Raw genomic sequence first — 22500 nt, 5'->3', positions numbered from 1 at the left:
TCCTTCCTTCCTTTCCCCACTCCTTCATTCCTTCCTTTCCCCTCTCCTATCTTCCTTCCTTTCCCCTCTCCTTCCTTCCTTTCTTTCCCCTCTCCTTTCTTCCTTCCTTTCCCCTCTCCTTTCTTCCTTTCTTTCCCCTCTCCTTCCTTCCTTTCTTTCCCCTCTCCTTTCTTCCTTCCTTTCCCCTCTCCTATCTTCCTTCCTTTCCCCTCTCCTTCCTTCCTTTCTTTCCCCTCTCCTTTCTTCCTTCCTTTCCCCTCTCCTTCCTTCCTTTCTTTCCCCTCTCCTATCTTCCTTTCTTTCCCCTCTCCTTTCTTCCTTTCTTTCCCCTCTCCTTTCTTCCTTTCTTTCCCCTCTCCTATCTTCCTTCCTTTCCCCTCTCCTATCTTCCTTCCTTTCCCCTCTCCTTCCTTCCTTTCTTTCCCCTCTCCTATCTTCCTTCCTTTCCCCTCTCCTTCCTTCCTTCCTTTCCCCTCTCCTATCTTCCTTTCTTTCCCCTCTCCTTTCTTCCTTTCTTTCCCCTCTCCTTCCTTCCTTCCTTTCTTTCCCCTCTCCTTTCTTCCTTTCTTTCCCCTCTCCTTTCTTCCTTCCTTTCTTTCCCCTCTCCTTCCTTCCTTTCCCCTCTCCTTTCTTCCTTTCTTTCCCCTCTCCTTTCTTTCTTCCTTTCCCCTCTCCTTTCTTCCTTTCTTTCCCTTCTCCTTCCTTCCTTCCTTTCCTTCCCCTCTCCTTCCTTCCTTCCTTTCCCCTCTCCTTTCTTCCTTCCTTTCCCCTCTCCTTTCTTCCTTTCTTTCCCCTCTCCTTTCTTTCCCCTCTCCTTTCTTCCTTTCTTTCCCCTCTCCTTTCTTCCTTTCTTTCCCTTCTCCTTTCTTCCTTTCTTTCCCCTCTCCTTTCTTCCTTTCTTTCCCTTCTCCTTTCTTTCTTTCTTCCCCCTCTCCTTCCTTCCTTTCTTTCCCCTCTCCTTCCTTCCTTTCTTTCCCCTCTCCTTTCTTTCCCCTCTCCTTTCTTCCTTTCTTTCCCCTCTCCTTTCTTCCTTTCTTTCCCCTCTCCTTTCTTCCCCCTCCCCTTTCTTCCTTCCTTTCTTTCCCCTCTCCTTTCTTCCTTTCTTTCCCCTCTTCCGATGCCACCGGCTATTCACTTGCCTGCTGCTGCTGCTACTGCTGATAGTCACTGGGCAGTTCTGACCTCCTTCTCTTCCTGTCTTGGTGGAGTAAGTGCCAGGCGTCTTGTTCTTCCTATGGACTGCCACCTCTTCCTGTCTTGGTGGAGTAAGTGCCAGGCGTCTTCTTCTTCCTGTGGGCTGCCACCTCTTCCTGTCTTGGTGGAGTAAGTGCCAGGCATCTTGTTCTTTCAATGGGCTGCCACCTCTTCCTGTCTTGGTGGAGTAAGTGCCAGGCATCTTGTTCTTCCTGTGGGCTGCCACCTCTTCCTGTCTTGGTGGAGTAAATGCCAGACGTCTTGTGCTTCCTATGGACTGCCACCTCTTCCTGTCTTGGTGGAGTAAGTGCCAGGCGTCTTGTTCTTCCTATGGACTGCCACCTCTTCCTGTCTTGGTGGAGTAAATGCCAGACGTCTTGTGCTTCCTATGGGCTGCCACGTCTTCCTATCTTGGTGGAGTAAGTGCCAGGCGTCTTGTTCTTCCTATGGACTGCCACCTCTTCCTGTCTTGGTGGAGTAAATGCCAGACGTCTTGTGCTTCCTATGGGCTGCCACGTCTTCCTATCTTGGTGGAGTAAGTGCCAGGCGTCTTGTTCTTTCAATGGGATGCCACCTCTTCCTGTCTTGGTGGAGTAAGTGCCAGGCATCTTGTTCTTTCAATGGGCTGCCACCTCTTCCTGTCTTGGTGGAGTAAGTGCCAGGCGTCTTGTTCTTCCTATGGGCTGCCACCTCTTCCTGTCTTGGTGGAGTAAGTGCCAGGCATCTTGTTCTTCCTGTGGGCTGCCACCTCTTCCTGTCTTGGTGGAGTAAGTGCCAGGCATCTTGTTCTTCCTGTGGGCTGCCACCTCTTCCTGTCTTGGTGGAGTAAGTGCTAGGCGTCTTATTCTTCCTATGGGCTGCCACCTCTTCCTGTCTTGGTGGAGTAAATGCCAGACGTCTTGTGCTTCCTATGGGCTGCCACCTCTTCCTTCTTGGTGGAGTAAGTGCCAGGCGACTGGTTCTTCCTATGGGCTGCCACCTCTTCCTGTCTTGGTGGAGTAAGTGCCAGGCGTCTTGTTCTTCCTATGGGCTGCCACCTCTTCCTGTCTTGGTGGAGTAAGTGCCAGGCGTTCTTGTGCTTCCTATGGGCTGCCACCTCATCCTGTCTTGGTGGAGTAAGTGCCAGGCGTTCTTGTGCTTCCTATGGGCTGCCACCTCTTCCTGTCTTGGTGGAGTAAGTGCCAGTCGTCTGGTTCTTCCTATGGGCTGCCACCTCTTCCTGTCTTGGTGGAGTAAGTGCCAGTCGTCTTGTTCTTCCTATGGGCTGCCACCTCTTCCTGTCTTGGTGGAGTAAGTGCCAGGCGTCTTGTTCTTCCTATGGGCTGCCACCTCTTCCTGTCTTGGTGGAGTAAGTGCCAGTCGTCTGGTTCTTCCTATGGGCTGCCACCTCTCTTCCTTCTTGGTGGAGTAAATGCCAGGCGTCTTGTGCTTTCTGTGGGCTGCCATCCCGCCATTCGCCTGTTCCTGACTCGCCTATGACCAAATTCGTCATCTCACGGTTCGCCCATTTCGCAGTTTTGGCCTGTGTTCATTTACTTGCTGTGTCTGACTGTGTCTGTCTGTCTGTCTGCCTCTGTGTGTGTGTGTGTGTGTGTGTGTGTGTGTGTGTGTGTGTGTGTGTGTGTGTGTGTGACTCGGCCCGACCCGACTCGACTCGACTTCATTCAATTAGTAGACACAACAAAGAACCAGAGGAACAAAGTAAGAAATAGTGTGTGTGTGTGTGTGTGTGTGTGTGTGTGTGTGTGTGTGTTAAACAGAGAAAAGAGAGAGAGAGAGAGAGAGGGAGGAAGGGAGAGGGAGGGGGGAGGGGGGGTGAAAGCAGAACAAACGAACGGAAACGGAGGAGAAGAAGAACCAATAAGAACTTCACTCACTGACACTGGTACCCTCCACTGACCCCCAATCAACAAACAACGAAACCTAATCAAAAACGAACAGACAGAACCTGATGCCCTGCTACTAAAGTTGGCAGAATAATTCTGAGGAGACAACAACAACAACAACAAAGAGCTTGTGAACGACACCACGTGTGCTTAACAGACTTCTTTGTCTGGGCGCGTCCCATCCCACGTGACCATGCTGTCATTCTCCGTCAGACAGAAACCGTAATTATGCCTCGGATAACTGAGACAGGAAGCTGTAGTTTTTATAGAACTGAAACCCAAAAAAACACGTTGCCTTTTGTTGTTGTTTATATATATATATATATATATACTTCTTTTCTTGTTGATTCACTTGTGTAAACAAAGTGAGTCTATGTTTTAACTCGGTGTTCGGTTGTCTGTGTGTGTGTGTGTGTGTGTGTGTGTGTGTGTGTGTGTGTGTGTGTGTGTGTGTGTGGTAAACCTTAACATTGACATTTTCTCTGCAAATACTTCGTCAGTTGACACCAAATTTGGCATAAAAATAGGAAAAAATCAGTTCTTTCCTGCCATCTCGTTTAAAACAATATTGCACCTCTGGGATGGGCACCAAAAACAAAACAAAAAATGAAGCCTGATTATATGCAAACTGCACTTACTGTTATATTTATATTTTTTGTATTCTCTAAACTTGGCACTTTGACCTCTTATTCTGACACAACAACAAGAGGAGTCATTATTATCATTTTTTGTTCAAACAGGAACTTCTTTTGCTAAGCATGGAATTTTTTATTTATTTTGCAAACGTTTTGGTGCAGATAGTAAAAAAGGGAAATTACTCTGTAATTAATGCTAGGGGACTTAATTTGCTTTAAACTGATCTTTCTCATCTTAAACATTACATTTTGAAATTATACTCAATACATAAAAAGCTTGGATTTTTAAAAAAAAGTGTATCACAAGTGAGTCTTGAAGGCCTTGCCTCTCTTGTTTTTCTTTTTATCATCCTTTGACAGATCTTGGGATTTTCTTTCCGTGGACATTGGGTATCAGTCACTGTGGCAATCTGTGGTAAGGGCACACGCATGCACGATTATGCAATTACACACTCATGGGCGTGCGCGCGTGCGCACACACACACAAACACACACACACACTACACACAAACACGCACACACACACAAACACACACACACACACACACACACACACACACACACACGCGCGCACATGCAAGCACGAAACTAAATGTATTGCACTGTTTTTTGTTGTTTTTTTTGTTTTTTTAAATTTTTTTTATTCATATCGTATTTCGTGTCTTTTTTTCTTTCTTTTTTTCGTGTTTCCTGACATGAAAGACAACAACAACAAAAACAAAACAAAAGAAAACCAGCATGCTGTATGTTTTACATTGATTGTGTTCCATGTCGCGCTTTATAAATGTGGGGCAGGGAGGTGAGGGGTGAGGAGGGGGGTAAATACTTCTGTCACGAACATACAGGACAAAGCATTCAGTCACAAAGAATGGTGGGAGGTAAATACTTCTGTCACGAACATACAGGACGAAGCATTCAGTCACAGAGAACGGCGAGGGGGAAATACTTATGTCACGAACATACAGGACAAAGCATTCAGTCACAAAGAATGGCGGGGGGTAAATACTTCTGTCACGAACATACAGGACAAAGCATTCAGTCACAAAGAATGGTGGGAGGTAAATACTTCTGTCACGAACATACAGGACAAAGCATTCAGTCACAAAGACTGGCAGGGGGGTAAATACTTCTGTCACGAACATACCGGACAAAGCATTCAGTCACAAAGACTAGCGTGGGGTAGATACTTCTGTCACGAACATACCGGACAAAGCATTTCAGTCACAAAGACTGGCAGGGGGGTAAATACTTCTGTCACGAACATACCGGACAAAGCATTCAGTCACAAAGACTAGCAGGGGGGGTGGTGGTAAATACTTCTGTCACGAACATACCGGACAAAGCATTCAGTCACAAAGACTAGCGTGGGGTAGATACTTCTGTCACGAACATACCGGACAAAGCATTGAGTCACAAAGACTAGCAGGGGGGGGGGGTAAATACTTCTGTCACGAACATACAGGACGAAGCATTCAGTCACAAAGAATGGCGGGGGGTAAATACTTCTGTCACGAACATACAGGACAAAGCATTCAGTCACAAAGAATGGTGGGAGGTAAATACTTATGTCACGAACATACAGGACAAAGCATTCAGTCACAAAGAATGGTGGGAGGTAAATACTTCTGTCACGAACATACACAGGACAAAGCATTCAGTCACAAAGAATGGTGGGAGGTAAATACTTCTGTCACGAACATACACAGGACAAAGCATTCAGTCACAAAGAATGGTGGGAGGTAAATACTTCTGTCACGAACATACAGGACAAAGCATTCAGTCACAAAGAATGGCGGGGGGTAAATACTTCTGTCACGAACATACAGGACAAAGCATTCAGTCACAAAGAATGGTGGGAGGTAAATACTTCTGTCACGAACATACACAGGACGAAGCATTCAGTCACAAAGAATGGTGGGAGGTAAATACTTCTGTCACAAACATACACAGGACAAAGCATTCAGTCACAAAGAAAGGTGGGAGGTAAATACTTCTGTCACGAACATACAGGACAAAGCATTCAGTCACAAAGAATGGCGGGGGGTAAATACTCCTGTCACGAACATACACAGGACAAAGCATTCAGTCACAAAGACTAGCGGGGGGGTAGATACTTCTGTCACGAACATACAGGACAAAGCATTCAGTCACAAAGAATGGTGGGAGGTAAATACTTCTGTCACGAACATACAGGACAAAGCATTCAGTCACAAAGACTAGCAGGGGGGGGGGGGTAAATACTTCTGTCACGAACATACAGGACAAAGCATTCAGTCACAAAGAATGGCGAGGGGGAAATACTTATGTCACGAACATACAGGACAAAGCATTCAGTCACAAAGAATGGTGGGAGGTAAATACTTCTGTCACGAACATACACAGGACAAAGCATTCAGTCACAAAGACTGGCAGGGGGGTAAATACTTCTGTCACGAACATACAGGACAAAGCATTCAGTCACAAAGAATGGTGGGAGGTAAATACTTCTGTCACGAACATACACAGGACAAAGCATTCAGTCACAAAGAATGGTGGGAGGTAAATACTTCTGTCACGAACATACAGGACAAAGCATTCAGTCACAAAGAATGGCGGGGGTAAATACTTCTGTCACGAACATACAGGACAAAGCATTCAGTCACAAAGAATGGTGGGAGGTAAATACTTCTGTCACGAACATACAGGACAAAGCATTCAGTCACAAAGACTAGCAGGGGGGTGGGGGGGGGGTAAATACTTCTGTCACGAACATACAGGACAAAGCATTCAGTCACAAAGACTGATGGGGGGGGGGGGGGGGGGGGGGGGGGGGGGGGGGGGGGGGGGGGGTAAATACTTCTGTCACGAACATACAGGACGAAGCATTCAGTCACAGAGAACGGCGAGGGGGAAATACTTATGTCACGAACATACAGGACAAAGCATTCAGTCACAAAGAATGGTGGGAGGTAAATACTTCTGTCACGAACATACAGGACAAAGCATTCAGTCACAAAGAATGGCAGGGGGGTAGATACTTCTGTCACGAACATACAGGACAAAGCATTCAGTCACAAAGAATGGCGGGGGGGTAAATACTTCTGTCACGAACATACAGGACAAAGCATTCAGTCACAAAGACTAGCGGGGATGGCGGTGGGGAGGGGGGAGGGGGTTAATATTTCTGTCATGAACGTACAGGACAAAGCAATTCAGTCACAGAGAATGGCGGGGGTGGAGGTGCAAAACTGGGTGGAAGAAGACATTCGGCATTGCAGAAGGATCAAAAATCGATTATCAGCCCCCTGTCCCCCCCTCTCGCTCTTCACTGCAGCAATACCCTCCCATGGGAACGAGGGGAAGGGGAAGGGGGAGGGGTGTGTGGAGGAGGGTGGAGGGTGGAGGGTGCTGGGTGGGTGGGTGGGAGGGGGTCGGTCCAGGCCCCCGTTCTGGGAAACGAATGATGAGCGCCCAAAGACAGCTGTCAGGTAGGCAGCCTGTCGTGCAAAATGAATCCGTGTGTGTGTCAAAGTGCTTGTTTGTTCTCTGGCTGAAGACAGGCGCTAGGTGATGATGATGATGATGATGATGATGATGATGATGATGATGATCAATAAGCAGCATGCATGCGGTATAAAGTTTCGCAGACAGAAAATGCACTTGTTTTTTTTCCTTGGGCTCCGTGACAGACTCGATAATCGGTTAGGTGTTGACGGGCGCAATAGCCGAGTGGTTAAAGCGTTGGACTGTCAATCTGAGGGTCCCGGGTTCGAATCACGGTGACGGCGCCTGGTGGGTAAAGGGTGGAGATTTTTACGATCTCCCAGGTCAACATATGTGCAGACCTGCTTAGTGCCTGAACCCCCTTCGTGTGTATATGCAAGCAGAAGATCAAATACGCACGTTAAAGATCCTGTAATCCATGTCAGCGTTCGGTGGGTTATGGAAACAAGAACATACCCAGCATGCACACCCCCGAAAACGGAGTATGGCTGCCTACATGGCGGGGTAAAAACGGTCATACACGTAAAACCCCACTCGTGTGCACACGAGTGAACGCAGAAGATTAGGTGTTGGAAAAACCTCTGATCCAGTGTTCGCCAGTGATCAGAGTTGGAGGTCCACGACTCGTGTTCGCCGTGCTGGTGTTGGCTTCAGGGCTTCCCTCCCACTTTCCTCACTCCACCCGGATGTCAACGGGTATCTTAGTTCGGTCAGGGAAGGTTCAGAAACGGCGGAAGCAGAGGATTTGAAACCCGACTCCCTGCACAGGAGAGGATTTGAAACCCGCCTTCCTGTACAGGAGAGGATTTGGAACCCGCCTTCCTGTACAGGAGAGGATTTGGAACCCGCCTTCCTGTAAAGGAGAGGATTTGGAACCCGCCTTCCTGTAAAGGAGAGGAATTGGAACCCGCCTTCCTGTACAGGAGAGGAATTGTAACCCGCCTTCCTGTAAAGGAGAGGATTTGGAACCCACCTTCCTGTACAGGAGAGGATTTGAAACCCGCCTTCCAGTACAGGAGAGGATTTGAAACCCGCCTTCCTGTACAGGAGAGGATTTGAAACCCGCCTTCCTGTACAGGAGAGGATTTGAAACCCACCTTCCTGCACAGGAGAGGATTTGAAACCCACCTTCCTGCACAGGAGAGGATTTGTAACCTGCCTCCCTGTACAGGAGAGGATTTGAAACCCGCCTTCCTGTGCAGGAGAGGATTTGTAGTCTGCCTGCCTGTACAGCAGAGGATTTGAAACCCGCCTTCCAGTGAAGGAGAGGATATGAAACCCGCCTTCCTGTGCAGGAGAGGATATGGAACCCGCCTTCCTGTACAGGAGAGGATTTGAAACTCACCTTCCTGTGAAGGAGAGGAATTGAAAGCCGCCTTCCTGTACAGGAGAGGATTTGAAACCCGCCTTCCTGTGCAGGAGAGGATTTGAAACCCACCTTCCTGTACAGGAGAGGATTTGAAAGCCGCCTTCCTGTACAGGACAGGACTTGAAACCCGCCTTCCTACACCGAGCCCCAGACACAAATCGGCATGAAGTCACTGATTGCTCTGATGGCCGTTCAAAGGCCGTGGGACCTTGAACAGTTATGCGTCGAAACGTTTCCCAGAAACCTGCCCTGGTTAACCCTTTCGGTTCGCCCGACGGGGGAGGATGTTAGCAAATGGATGGATGGGCGTGGGGGTGATTTGTGTTTGTGCTGTGTGTTTTGTTTGGGGGGGGGGGGTTCTGGTAAAAAACAACAACAACAAAAAACAACCAAAAAAAAACAACAAACAACAACAGCAACAACAAACCCACGATGGTCTTCGCTTGATCGTGGTATCCGCTGCTTTTTTTTTTTTTTTTTTTTTTTTTTCTCTCCTGCTGTTGTGTCTTCTGTCCCCTTTCCTCCTCCAGCACCGCCCTTTCTCCTACTCCACCCACCCCCTCCCCCCCCTTACCCCTCCACCCACCCACCTCTCTGTCTCTGTCTCTCTGTATCTGTGTCTGTCTGGTTGTCTGTCTCTTTGCCTATGTCCCTGTCCTCGTCTGTTTTGTCTTTGTCTTTGTCTGTCTGTCTGTCTGTCTGAAAGTTGCGCATTGCGTTATGCCACTCTGGGCTTCCCATTCCGTTTTCAATTTTCTGTATGAGGTTCATTGAGTCGGTTAGGATCATGGCATGTTGGTTTCCGGGCGTATGGAAGGACGATAGCCACTGGAGGGCATGTGTCACGGCTTCAACTTCCATCGTTAGGCTGGAGGTTGTGACTTTGTAGGCAGCATTCTCTTCCCAAATTGTTTTTCCATTTTGTTTCGCAGTGAATCCCCAGCCAGACTGGTCTTTGGTGACTGAGCCATCTGTGTATATGATGATGTCCTCTTCTTTACTGTTTTCTTCTATAAGCAGCTTCACTTCCGCATCAGTTTTGCCCTCTGGCCATTCCCGACAATGTCTTCCTAGAGTGGGTGAAATGACTGTGTTGAATAGATGGTTGAGGTTTTCGGGGTTTTTCTCCCATTCTTTTGTTTCTTTCAGGTCTTGAAGTCGGCATACTAGCTGGATTGTGTCTTCTGCTTGCCCCATCCATGATCTTCCTCGTCCTAGACGGCTGCCTTTTTGTTCTTTGACTGCGTCATGCAGTGGGTTTTGAGGGTTTTCTAATGCTTTGAAGTAGGTCTTGACCTGTTCTAACTTGTTTCTGGCCTGCACTGAAGGAAGGTCAAGCAGGTATCGCATGGTTTCTGTGGGCGTGTCTTTTGTTGTTCCAAGGATCAGCCTCATAGCTTTATTTTGGACTCTTTCTAATTTTAGGAGGTTGCTTTGAGACGGTGTTGTTAGCCCAAGTCCGTAGTCGATCACACTGAGGACGAGTGATTGGTATAGCAGGAAGAGGTGGCGTTGTTCAATTCCTTTGGTTGCCATTGCTTTTAAGACTGAAAGGCCCTTTTTGCATTTGAGAACAGTGTTTTCCGTATGTTTTCTGAAGGTCAGCATCCTGTCGAAGTGTATTCCTAGGTAGCGTAGGCATTCAGTTTTCTCAATTTGAATCCCATCGAATGACACAGAAGGTGGTGATTTGCTCGCGGTTTTGTTGTTGAGGGTGCACAGCAACGTTTGGGCTTTCGCTGGATTGATGGAAGATCCTGTGTCTTTGCACCATTGAGCAATATTGTTTAGTTGTTTCTGGACGGCTTCAGTTCTTTCCTGAGCATTTTTTGAAGTTTTGAAGACCAGGCCGTCATCCGCAAGGGTAAGCACCCGAGCAATTCCATTGTTGTTTAAGTCTGCAAGGCCCTTCGTGTAGACATTGTAGAGGACAGGAGAGAGTGGAGACCCTTGTGGCAGTCCCATGGATAGTTTAGAAGGTGCAGACATCCAATCTCCGAGGCGTAGGACGACGGTTCTTTCCTGAAGCGCTGCTGCTATCCATCTTGTCAGTGTCAAACTTACTCCATACCTTAGTAGCAGCTCCATGAGGTGCGCAAACTGGACTTTATTGTAGGCATCTTCAAGGTCAATTGCTACTGCTAGTGTTTCTTCTTTTCTTTGAAATCCTTCATACACCTCATATGCAAAAGCAGCTGCATTTTCCCATGTGGACTTGCCTGTTCTGTAACCACCTTGATTTGAAGGGAGAATGTGCCTGTGTTCAAGATCCCTTGCAAGTTTCCTGGCTATCATGCGTTCCATGAGCTTTCCAACAATGTTTTGCATGGTTAGGATCCGGTAGCCGCTTACCTGACGATGGTCCTTTCCTGGTTTTGGTATGGGTTTTAAGAAGCTGTGTGTCCAGTCCTCCGGCACCTGTCCATTGTGGAGACTGTTTTGATATAGATTGAAAAGTTTGCTTCTGTCTTCTTCCGATAGCTCCTTGATGTCTGAGTAACGAACTTTGTCTGGGCCAGGAGCCGATTCTTTCTTGCATTTAGCTATTGCCTCGTTTAGATCATCCATTGTCAAGTCATCATCAGGTCCAGTCTGCATAAGGGTTTGGTTTAACTCCTCAACATATTTCTTTTTCTCATCTAAGTTTCTTTGATCACTCTGTTGTATGAAACGTTTGAGCAAGGCAGATCCTTTTTCTTCATTTGTCTTAAGCTTGGTTCCGTCAGTGTCTAACATGTCTGGGGTTGTTGTTGTGCACGTTTTCCCTTCCATGCGACGATAAAATTGCCAGAACTCTGTCAATGTTGTGTCATAACTGAGTGCCTCGCAAAACTGTTTCCACTTGTCATTTTTGGCCTCTTGAGCAATGACTTCAAACTGTTTAGTTTTTTCTTTCATTTTTGTTTCAATATCTTTGTCCGGAGATGGTTTTGTTCTTTCTTTTTGCCAAAGTTTGACAGCCGCATGTTTTTCTATCCAGGCTCTCTCTGTGTCGGTATTCCACCATGGGGGCTGAATAGTTTGCATCCTGTTCAGTGCCGTTCTTTTGTTTCTTCTGCGTCTTAATTTTTCGATGACGGTTGTCTCTTTGGTTTCATACTGAAATGGATCACGCAGTTTCATACAGGGTTTATCGGACAGTTTCTGTAGACTGAAAGCTACCGGGAGGTGGTCGCTGCCTTGGTATGGAAGTGTCTCTGCATTCATTTCTGCTCTGAATTTTGGAGATGTTAGAGCGATGTCGATCACACTGTCACTGTCCCCTTGTCTTGTTCCAAGGCGAGTTGGGGATGTGGTTGTTAAAGGGCTAAGAAGAATTTCCCCTATCATTCCTTCAAGTGCGAGTCCTTGTGGGTTTGTGTTCCGCTGGTCCCATAACTTTGATCTTGCATTGAGGTCTCCACAGATAATGACCGAGTCTCCAAGTTCGTTCTCTATTTCCTCTAACAAGGCCCAATTCTCTTTTGTTGTGCAGGTTCCTGGGTGAACGTAGGCATTGATGAGCACGATGCTTTTGTGAACTCCGTCAGGTTTGTCAAGACGAACCCCCAATAATTCACATGAGTTGCTACACCATTTCTCTAGATTTATGGTGGAAACTTTGTTTTTTAGGTTTTTGTTCAGTATGATTGCTACCCCCTCTTCCTTCATTCCTTTGAAAGACTGTGAAATTCTCAAGATGTATTGGTCTGTCTGCACTTGTCCTGGTCTCTTGGAGACATAGAATGTCAAAATCATATGCCAATTTCTCAATTGTTGAGATTCTCATTCTTGCGCTGGAACAATTCCAACTGCCGATTCTAAAGAATTTCTTTGACAGCCGCTCTGCTTTTGTCATTCTGCTACCTAAGCACGATCTTTTCCCACCTCTTTTGCCACGCCTGTTTTGGGGTTTTGGGGATCTGTCTGTCTCACCCTGTTTTCTGTCCCTGTCTGTATTGTATGTGTACGTGTCACTGTCTTTGTCTTTGTCTTCCTTTGTGTGTGTGTGTGTGTGTGTGTGTGTGTGTGTGTGTGTGTGTGTGTGAGACAGACAGAGACAGAGACAGAGAACTGGTCCCAAACGGAAATGGAAGTCGCGTGCACGTGGTGTCTTCAAAATCAGACAGCATGCAGGCACACTGGGTTTTTTACGCTGACTGTCACGACGTGTGTTGAACAACTGTAAACCTTCCCCCGTCAAGCAATAAGTGCAGGTTTGGGGGTGGGTAGGTGAGGGTGAGGATGGCGTTGAGGTGGAGGGTGGGGGGGGGGGGGAGGGGTGTGTGTGTGTGTGAAAGATTTCCTGTCATATGTCTTTAATCATACTCTGTGTGTGTGTGTGTCTGTCTGTCTGTCTGTGTGTGTCTGTCTGTCTGTCTGTGTCTGTGTGTGTGTCTGTGTCTTTGTGTCTGTGTCAGAGACAGAGGGAGGGTGGATGGGCAAAGTGGGAGGGAACGGTGGGAAGGATTCCAGACTCTCAGGAGGCCATTCAGGGTGGCACAATCAAAGAGTAGTGAAGAGGGGATTCAGCGAATTGGAACTACTACTTGAAGGTAGCTTCTTCTTTTTTCTTTTTTTTTTTCTTTTTTTTTTTCATAACAAAGGGGTACACACTCTCTGTGGAGGTTTATCGGCCGAACAGCAGCCCATCACAGACTACTGACAGTGACATCAAAGCTCACTGATCTGCTGTCAGGCTTGTACTCACTGCTTACAGTGGTATCTACTATCTGCCAGCAGGGCTTGTCAGCCGTCAACGACTGAGATTATGATCACTGTCACTGGTCCTAAAACCTGGTGTGTGTGGTCGTGGGGGTCGCCGCTCCACTGGCGAACACATCACCAACATTCTCCATCTCTGGCCGGTCGTGGGATAGGGAACTGAGTTTCGGCAAAGCTCCTCTCTGTCCTGTCAGTGATGTTGTTTGCCCACGTCTTTCGCTGTCTGCCTTTGTCTCTTTTTCCCCCTGCACCGACTGTTCCCTCTGAAGAGAATGGTGTTGGAGAAACCCCGTCAGATCTTGTCATGTGACCATACCCATCCATGTCATTTTCCCTCCCCCTCCCTCCCCCCCCCCCCCCTCTCCCTCCCCCTGCCCTCCGCCTCTCTCTCTCTCTCTCTCTCTCCCCCCCCTTCCCAGTGTGGTCAGGATGTCTTCATACCGACCAACGTACTGTTTGGTGGGTTTTTTTTTTTTTTCTTACTTCTTTATTTGTTTTGTGGCTTTCATCGGGGAGCCAGTGATTCTCAAGGTAATGACAGATAGGATCTACTGCGCTTACACCTTGGTCTCCGGCCGAGGATAGAAGCTACAATAAGTGTCCATATCAAGTATCAAACTTTGTTTAGGTGGAGGTATAGCCAGTGGGGATACCCATCCAGGGCAGGAGGAGGAAGGGTCCATGGAACCTGTCTTTCGGAGGAGACGATAAGTAGAGAGAGGTCCCGTGTACAGCGGCATGCACCTGACGCACGTTAAAGAACCCACAGCAGTGAAAGAACTGTCCCTGGTGAAATTGTGTAGAGAAATCCGCTGTGACAGTGAAACGAGGAGAAAAAAAGTCACGGTTGTAGCGGGCTGTACCATGATGACTCACCTTCCTTGGGGAGATCACCCCGAATTTCAGAGCCTCAAATCTGCTGTGACAAAAACAACAACAACAACAGCAGCAGCAACAAAAAAACAAAAACAAAACAAAAACAAAAACAAAAAAAAACCCCCAAAACAAACAAAAAAACCCCTAACCCCAAACAAAAACAGAAGAATAATACGTAAATAAATGAATACAATAAAATCAATCCCTCTTTCAGCAGTTCCCTTGGGGTGGGAAGGGGTTTTTTTGTTTGTTTTTTTTTTTGTCTTTTTTTTTTGCAAGTCCATTAGTTGTTGCTACGTGGCCATAGCAAAGCAGTTTTCTTTCTTTTTTTTCTTTTTTTTTTAAACTGATGTCAGCACTGAGATCTCCATAATGTGTTGCTTAATGGTTCAGCGCACTTGTTCATTGGCTGGTGATATGATCAGTGTATCTGGTGCTACCTTGCGATAACGCCACGAGAGTTCATGTCTCACATGCATTGCCACGTGCACGGCGCAGGAAACTGATCTCGAGATTCTTGGCGGTGTTGTCCTTCAGTTAACTCACTCAGTACGGCCAGTCCTCTCTTCTCCTCTACACAGACCCCTCGGATGTCCAGTGGGTGTCTGAATGACCCAACCTTTCGCTTCCGTCGTCAGAATTGTGGTATTCTTTGTCAACATTCACCTCTTCAGTATAAGAGCCTTCCGTTTGCAATGTTTTGATGGTGGTAATTGGGGTGAAACGCTGTTAACGTCGTCTCTTTCGCCGTTCGTATGGAGAGAGTTAATACAGGTTTTAGACTGGACAGTGCTGTTGTTGTCTTTGCTGTGCTTGAGATGATTTGCGGCTTGGTCGGATCCTTCGTTGCTGATGATGGAACCCAGGTACAGGAACTGTGGAACAGCTCCAGCTTCTGTCCCTGGACAGTTGTGGCAGCAGCGATGGCTGGGAGTGGCTGGCTGGCCATCAGCTTGGTCTTTTCCGGGGGCTCATTTCCATGTCATCAGTGTCATGTCGATGTATCATCCAGTCTTTTAACAAGCTTGGCGAGTTCTTCGCGCTCACTTCATTCCACTGTGAAGGCCACCAGTGTCGTCTGCGAAGCGAAAGGTTCATGACGTGGTTCTTCCTCCAGTGCTGACCGGGCTGATTCCATAATCTTCAAACGCGTCAGTCATGATGCGGTTTCAGTTTCAGTTTCTCAAGGAGGCGTCATTGTGTTCGGACAAATCTATATACGCTACACCACATCTGCTAGACAGATGCCTGACAGCAGCATAACCCAACGCGCTTGTCAGGTCTTAAGTGCATGCTTATATATCTGTGTACTTACCAGAGGTGGTTTCTTTTTACATAATTTTGCCAGACTCGGACAACACTCGTTGCCATGGGTTCTTTTTCAGTGCACCAAGTCAGTGCGAAAGACTAGACGCTCGGTTTGATTTTCCAGTCAAACTTGGGGAGAAAGGACGTCGCGGAGAGCCGGGGATTCGAACCCATGCACATCATGATGCGTTTCACTGAGCGGGATAATGTTGAACAGTGAGGGAGAGAGAAAGCAGCCCTGAAGGACTCGTCCAACCGAAGTATGGAACCACTCTTCAACAGCGGCACCCTGTTTGCCTGATATATATATATATATATATATATATATATATATATATATATATATATATATATATATATATATATATATATATGACAGTCAGTGTGTCCGACTATGACCATCAGAACAGCAGAGGAGGCAACTGCTGTTCCGACTGTTTGGGTTAGAATTTGATTATAGTGGAGAGTGTCTTGCCCAAGTACATGCCCACTCTCTCGGCCAAGATGGTTTTTGGACAGTCGGCGTTGGGATGGTTCCCAAAGGCCAACTAGCCCACAAGGCTGCAGCACTAAGAGCCAGTGCAATTTTGCCTCCTAGTTTGAGAGTCATAGTCCTTCACAAAAGACTAAGCTGTAAATGGTTTCCCATTGACTCAGTGGAGAAACCATTGATAATACAGCTCTCACTGTGCTGTTGGCCCAAATATAAACTTATGTCAATCTGTGATATAAGCCGAGTGTTGGGCCTAATATATACACCGATGTTTCTGTGTAGGCACGGCACACGGACTGAGGAACCAGAAACAACTACAATGAATATATATATATATATATATATATTAATAATGATAATTATAATGTTGCAACAATAATAACAACAACAACGTGAACAACAATGATAATATGATATATATTATCAATTATCATTTATAAATATAAACTATATTTTCACACATATTGATAATGATAATACAACAACAACAACAACAACAACAATAATAATAATAATAATAATAATCATAATAATCATAATAATGATATTCCTCATCATAACAACAACAACAACAATCACAATAACAATGACAATAATAACAATTGTAATAACCATTAAAAAGAAAAACACAAAAAAACTTTAATGTAAGAAGAGTGCGAAGACAAGAAGAAACACTGAGCACCAATTGATAATTTCTTCAGTTATGAAACTGAGACCAAAAAAAAAAAATGGACGCAAGAAAATGAGCTGATGATTGAAAAGAATAAACCAAGGGGAGGGTGGGGAGGGGGTGGGAGTAAAAATGTCCTTAAATTATGTAGGAGGGAATCGGGTTACTTCGCGGAGACGAATGTAAACACTGATCGCTCAGCGCCGCACGACGAAGTTCCGAAGGGGGCGTGTCAAAATGAGAGTTACACGTCGGCTGCCGTTCAGTTCTTATCGGAAACACCGTCTCCTTCAGAAAGATAACTGGTTCTTACAGGTGATACAAGTTGGGCGCATACTATATATAAACATCACTGCGACGAAACGAACACTTGTTGTTGTAAAAAAACCACAGTGATCCAGTGTTTGTGAGGGATCGCCTGCCACGCGTACTGAGAATGGGGGAATCCCTCGTGTACTGTGACGTCGACACGGTCACGTGATATTTACATTGCCTGCGGCGACAACTGAAGGGAAAATGGTCCTAAAAGCTCTGCGTACCTCTTTGAAGTCGTTAATTTGCTTTACGCAAGACAACCAGCATTTTAAAAGACACCATGCACTCATTTTGAATAAACATTCCCTCATTATTTTCTGAAGTTTTTCCACAAAATCCCGTCACAGCATCACCGACTGTTACAAATCTATCCCAACATTCTTTGTGCGATTTCCTCTAAAAATATTCATCATGGCGGATTAGATCCCAGGTAATGAAGCTTTTCCTTCATAAATGGACCGTTTGAGTGTTCTGTGTTTGTCTAATAATGTTTAGAATCAAATGTCCATTAGAGAACAATTCATTCTTTGCTTTCCGTATGTGTTTTTCGTGACGGCATGAACAGACTGTACAGTAACCAGCTGTATCTGTTAAGTTTCGAGAGGATGTATCTTGCACCATATTGGTGATAATTAGCCGAGATAAAGACTGGCTGCGTTATTCCAACCACCCCAGCGAACAAATATGTGTGCAAAATTAAAAGAATATGCAACTATAGGTGAGAAAAATAATGGCGAACAGTTCGTGCGGTGCGTGTTGTGTTGTGTTGACTTACTAGTCTTAGCGCTTTGCGACCCATTGACAGATGGCAGTCTCGTCTGCTACAGTTTGCGACGATAGGCGTTCCGTTGGCAGTTTTGTGGTTGTCTTTAGACTTTCGGTTAAGTTGTAACAGATTTTTCTCGTCTCTGACTAGAGGTAGTTGATGGGCAGAGTTTTTTCGATTCGTATGCATCACATAGTTTGCAGGCTATGTTCTGAAGTGGGAAAACTAGGGCTTTGCCAAAGGAAGCTCGGTGAGGGGAGAGAGCGAGTTGTTCAGGGTAGCTCTTGTGAACGTATGGGACACAGTGCGTAGGCGACGGTGCTGTTGCTGCATCTGAGATTTGCGTCGGTGTGTGGTGCCTGTCCAGTCAGTCCGCCAGACGACTGGTTGACAGTGCAAGCTCTCCGGAGCGCTTGAGCACACAGGTTATCCCCGGTCTTAACTCCGACTCCAAAATTTTGACCAGCATCGCCGTCTTTTTACTGGACATAGGGCTTGTGTTCAATCTGTGGTGTACTTTTAGTTTTAGCTGGTATCAGTAGATTTGTAGTTAGACAACTGGTTTGGTCATTTTCAACAGCCATATTGTTGGAACAATATGGTGAGAATGTGAGTACCACAGTCTTTTCAGCTGCACAACTGCTTTGTTTTTTTGCTGTTTGTTTGTGATGTATCACTGATGTTAATAACACAAGAAATGGAATTTGTTTTCATTGTTGAATTTTTTTTTTAAAGTAATATTTCAGTAACCATGGTTGTGAAACCCTTTTTTTTTTTTTTAACACTAAATTAGATGTATCTTCACTCATTCATTGTGGTTAAACAGTTACTGAAAATAATTGTATCAACAAATGGTTATATTTCAAAGTGATATTTTGTTGGCCTATTTAATGGCCAGCCATCTGTTTATTAGTGGGCAGAAACTGTGCATTTGGATAAGCTTGAATCGACCAGAGCAGTGAATGATTCTGACTTATTTATTGTCACCATGTGAATGGTTTTGTACTGTGACTTGGTAACTTGGCATGATATGATTTTCAAAAGTGAATTAATCGCTGCTTTGATTGCTGAGTGCAAGATGTACTTGATACAAATATTTACTGCATAGTTTTATTTACTGCTGTATAATTCTTGCTTTTCATCTGATATACTTGAACAGAACTGATGAAAAATCACTGCCATATGTTTCAATAATTTCACAACAAAATGCTATGCTTTGTAGCTTGTGTCACATTTCTCGTTACTGCCATCCTTGCTTCTAGTACTGTACACATGTTGCTGATCAGTAATCAAGGTATTGAATTAGAAATGTGTTTTTACAAGTTTTTGACTGTTTTCTCTGACACAGTGACAGGCATTGAAAAAATATTTGTTCCCTGCAGACAGTATAAAAAAAATTTTAATAACTGTTTGATGACAATGATGGTTTCTGTTTGAAAGTTCCCTTTGACACAACTATAGGCAAACAAATTGCGAAATTTATGTAATTAAAGCAGACTGAGTGAAAGTTCAGACAGCTGGTGCAAGACAGAGTATGATGATGTGTATTCTCCTCACAGAGAGGCACTAGGATTTCTCGCCTGAGGAGAAATTTATTGAGAAGACAACTGACACTGTTCTCAACACCCGGCTCTACCCTAACTTACCTTACCCTAAACTGCACTGACCCACACTGCTGTGCTTTTGTACCTACACTGCTCTGCAGTACTTTTTGACTACTTGTGTAAACAAAGTGAGTCTGTGTGTGTGTGTGTGTGTGTGTGTCTGTGTGTCCGTGGTAAACTTAACATTGACATTTTCTCTGCAAATACTTTGTCAGGTGACACCAAATTTTGCATAAAAATAGGAAACATTCAGTTCTTTCCAGTCATCTTGTTTAAAACAATATTGCACCTCTGGGATGGGCACAAAAAAAAATAAGAAAATGAAGCCTGATTATATGCAAACTGCATTTACTGTTTATATTTTTTGTATTCTCTAAACTTGGTACTTTGACCTCTTATTCTGACACAACAACTAGAGGAGTCATTATTATCATTTTTTGTTCAAACAGGAGCTTCTTTTGCTAAGCATGGGATATTTTTATTTATTTTGCAAATGTTTTTGGTGCAGATAGAGTAAAAAAGGGAAATTACTCTGTAATTAATGCTAGGGGACGTAATTTATCACAAAGTGAGTCTTGAAGGCCATGCCTCTCTTGTTTCAACCTTAGTGCCATACCCCATTTACACAACTAGAAGTAAGTGCTCTATTAAACTGCATTGTGCAACACTAACCAATGTAACACTACTCAAATTGTAATATGATACTGTAGTAATATCTGGTTAACAATATATCTAAATGACCATATGTCTGATCTGACAGACTGAGTGTGATTGCGGGAGTGTTGGCTGTTGACTCTTATGACATTGTTTTGGCAGCTGACACTGTAGTGTATGTCTGTCTCAGTGCCTATCTTTTTTATGTGTGGGACATGGACCACTCTCTATCCCACTCTCTCTCCCTCCCTCCACCCCTCTCTCTCCTCTCTCTCTCTCTTGAGCTCATGAGTCTCATTCCCTCCCTCCCTGCTGTCTCTGTCTCTCACCCTTTAACTTTCTCTCTATCTGAGTGTTATGTTTTGTATTTTGAGTGATGTTGTTTTCTCGCTCTGTCTGTCTATTTATTTGCATTTATGTGTGTGTGCGTGTCTCTCAATCACTGGCACTGTCTTATTATTTTGATTTAGTTACAATAATTGAGCATAACAATAGAAATTTGTAAATTACTTTCACTGTGGTTTCCATTTCAGTGTGATAGTATTGTGTTTTGTCATTGCGTATGTATAGTATTACACTCAAGTCACAGTGCGAAACAGGTTGTATTATGTATGTTTTATTTCATTATGTCATGCCTCTGAATCAGAGTTGCACATGGGTGAGAATGACCGGAATGAAAGCACTGTGACTGGTCCCCTGCACATGATTTCAGTTTCAGTTTCAGTTTCAGTAGCTCATGGAGGCGTCACTGCGTTCGGACAAATCCATATACGCTACACCACATCTGCCAAGCAGATGCCTGACCAGCAGCGTAACCCAACGCGCTCAGCATCATGTGAATGCATAAAATTATTGTTAATGTTATTGTTGTTATAAACTTTGTTCATTTTTTATTTGTCACCCACCACCCCCATCCCCCCCCCCCCCACACCCCCACCCCCCCTCTCTCTCATTCTCACATTCCTATTTCCCCTCTTCCCCCATCAATCTGGTTATCTCCATTTTGATATGATTTATTTTTTATATGGATACACATATACTGATACAGCACCTGTCCTCAGTCAGAGACCAAGCTCTAAGTGCTTTACAAACTCAGGGTCATTTGCACAATAGGCTGCCTACCTGGGTAGAGCTGACTGACGGCTGCCATTGGGCGCTCATCATTCGTTTCCTGTGTTGTTCAGTCAGATTTCAGGCACGCACACATTCACACTCAGATATGTAACATTTTATGTGTATGACCGTTTTTTTTCTTAGCCCCCCCACACCCCCCACACCCCAAGCCCTCCTGTAGGCGGCCATACTCTATTTTCAGGGGTGTGCATGCTGGGTATGTTGTTGTTTCCATAACCCACTGAACGCTGATGTGGGTTACAGGATCTTTAATGTGCGCATTTTATCTTCTGTGTGTGTACACACACGAAGGGGGTTCAGACACTAGCAGGTCTGTACATATGTTGACCTGGGAGATTGGAAAAATCTCCACCCTTTACCCACCAGGCGTTGTTACTGAGGTTCGAACCTGGGGACCCTTAGATTGAAAGTCCAGTGCTTTAATCACTCAGCTATGCAATGCTAGATGTGATAAATGTTCACAGAGTCCCTCTTGAGTTAATTATTTGTTTTCAAACCTAATCTCAGGAGCTGAGGCTTTCGTATAGATAACGAAGAACTGAACCGGGTCTTACTCCGGCTTTTGCAACTAGCTGGACAAGAAAGTATGAATGAGCCTTATGAGGTGACATGGCAGAGTTGGTTAGGCGTCAGATTTTTGATCCAGTGTTCACCTGGGACCAGGGTTAACCTTTAGCCTTGAAATAGACCTTGACTCAGGAAGAAAGATAAAAAATAAAAAAAAAGATGTTTGGTTGGTTGATTAGGAGAACTGTTTGGGAGAGATTTATATAACAAACAAGCATGCAAGCAAGTTACAAAAGAAAAGGAAAAAAAAGTGACATAATTTTTGTGGAATGTATTTTGACGTCATCTGCATATTCAAGCTCAGTCTAGATTGATTCTCTCATACAGGCCACACAGCAAGAAATAAGTTGTAATTTGTCATAAGTATCATGGCAGCTTTATCTTTCTGGTGCTAGCAGTGGACTTAGTAGTGCACAGTGGGCGTGTTATCACTTAGTGGCAGAGTCTCCCGTCAGCAGTAACACAGATACTCTTGTGAATGCATTGTTGCGTGCATTTGTGCGCACATGCATGAATGCATCATGCACACACACATGAACACACAGACAGGCACACACAAACGCATACCTACACACACACTCTCTCTCTCCCTCTCTCTCTCCCTCCCTCCCTCTCTCCCCCTCTCTCTTTCCCTCTCTCTCTCTGTCTCACACACACACACACACACACACACACACACACACACACACACACACACTCAGAATGAATCAGTCAGCCAGTTAGCCAGTGAATCAATCAGTTACCAGATAAGTGAATGGATGAATAAATAAATGAATAAATAAATAAATTTAAATATAAACTGACCAACAAATCTCCAGCAGTGGGGAATATGATTTTCTTTT

At 45.1% G+C, this 22500-nt stretch overlaps 2 protein-coding genes across 4 annotated transcripts in view; both read left to right on the top strand.

The window, feature by feature from the left end:
• LOC143289323 (sodium-coupled monocarboxylate transporter 1-like) overlaps positions 1-8057 on the top strand; it is a 59094-nt gene extending 51037 nt beyond the window's left edge. The window contains exon 19 of the mRNA XM_076598323.1: positions 7789-8057. Within this exon, the coding sequence (XP_076454438.1) occupies positions 7789-8057 (269 nt within the window). The remainder of the gene's footprint in view (positions 1-7788) is intronic.
• Positions 8058-17341: 9284 nt separating this feature from the next.
• LOC143289007 (fibronectin type-III domain-containing protein 3a-like) overlaps positions 17342-22500 on the top strand; it is a 281853-nt gene continuing 276694 nt past the window's right edge. Inside the window, exon 1 of one of the 3 annotated variants that reach the window (XM_076597762.1) lies at positions 17342-17363. Coding sequence is in view for 2 of the 3 variants with exons in the window: in XM_076597760.1 (XP_076453875.1) it covers positions 18298-18308 (11 nt within the window). In the remaining variant the exon portion in view is untranslated. Of the gene's footprint in view, positions 17364-18053; positions 18309-22500 lie in introns of those variants that run through there. The other 2 variants (XM_076597760.1, XM_076597761.1) reach the window with 2 other exon arrangements.

Source organism: Babylonia areolata, chromosome 13, assembly GCF_041734735.1.
Source record: "Babylonia areolata isolate BAREFJ2019XMU chromosome 13, ASM4173473v1, whole genome shotgun sequence".
Classification (NCBI taxonomy): Eukaryota; Metazoa; Mollusca; class Gastropoda; order Neogastropoda; family Buccinidae; genus Babylonia; species Babylonia areolata.
Note: the sequence above shows the minus strand (reverse complement) of the source record. Positions and strands in the feature narration are given on the sequence as shown.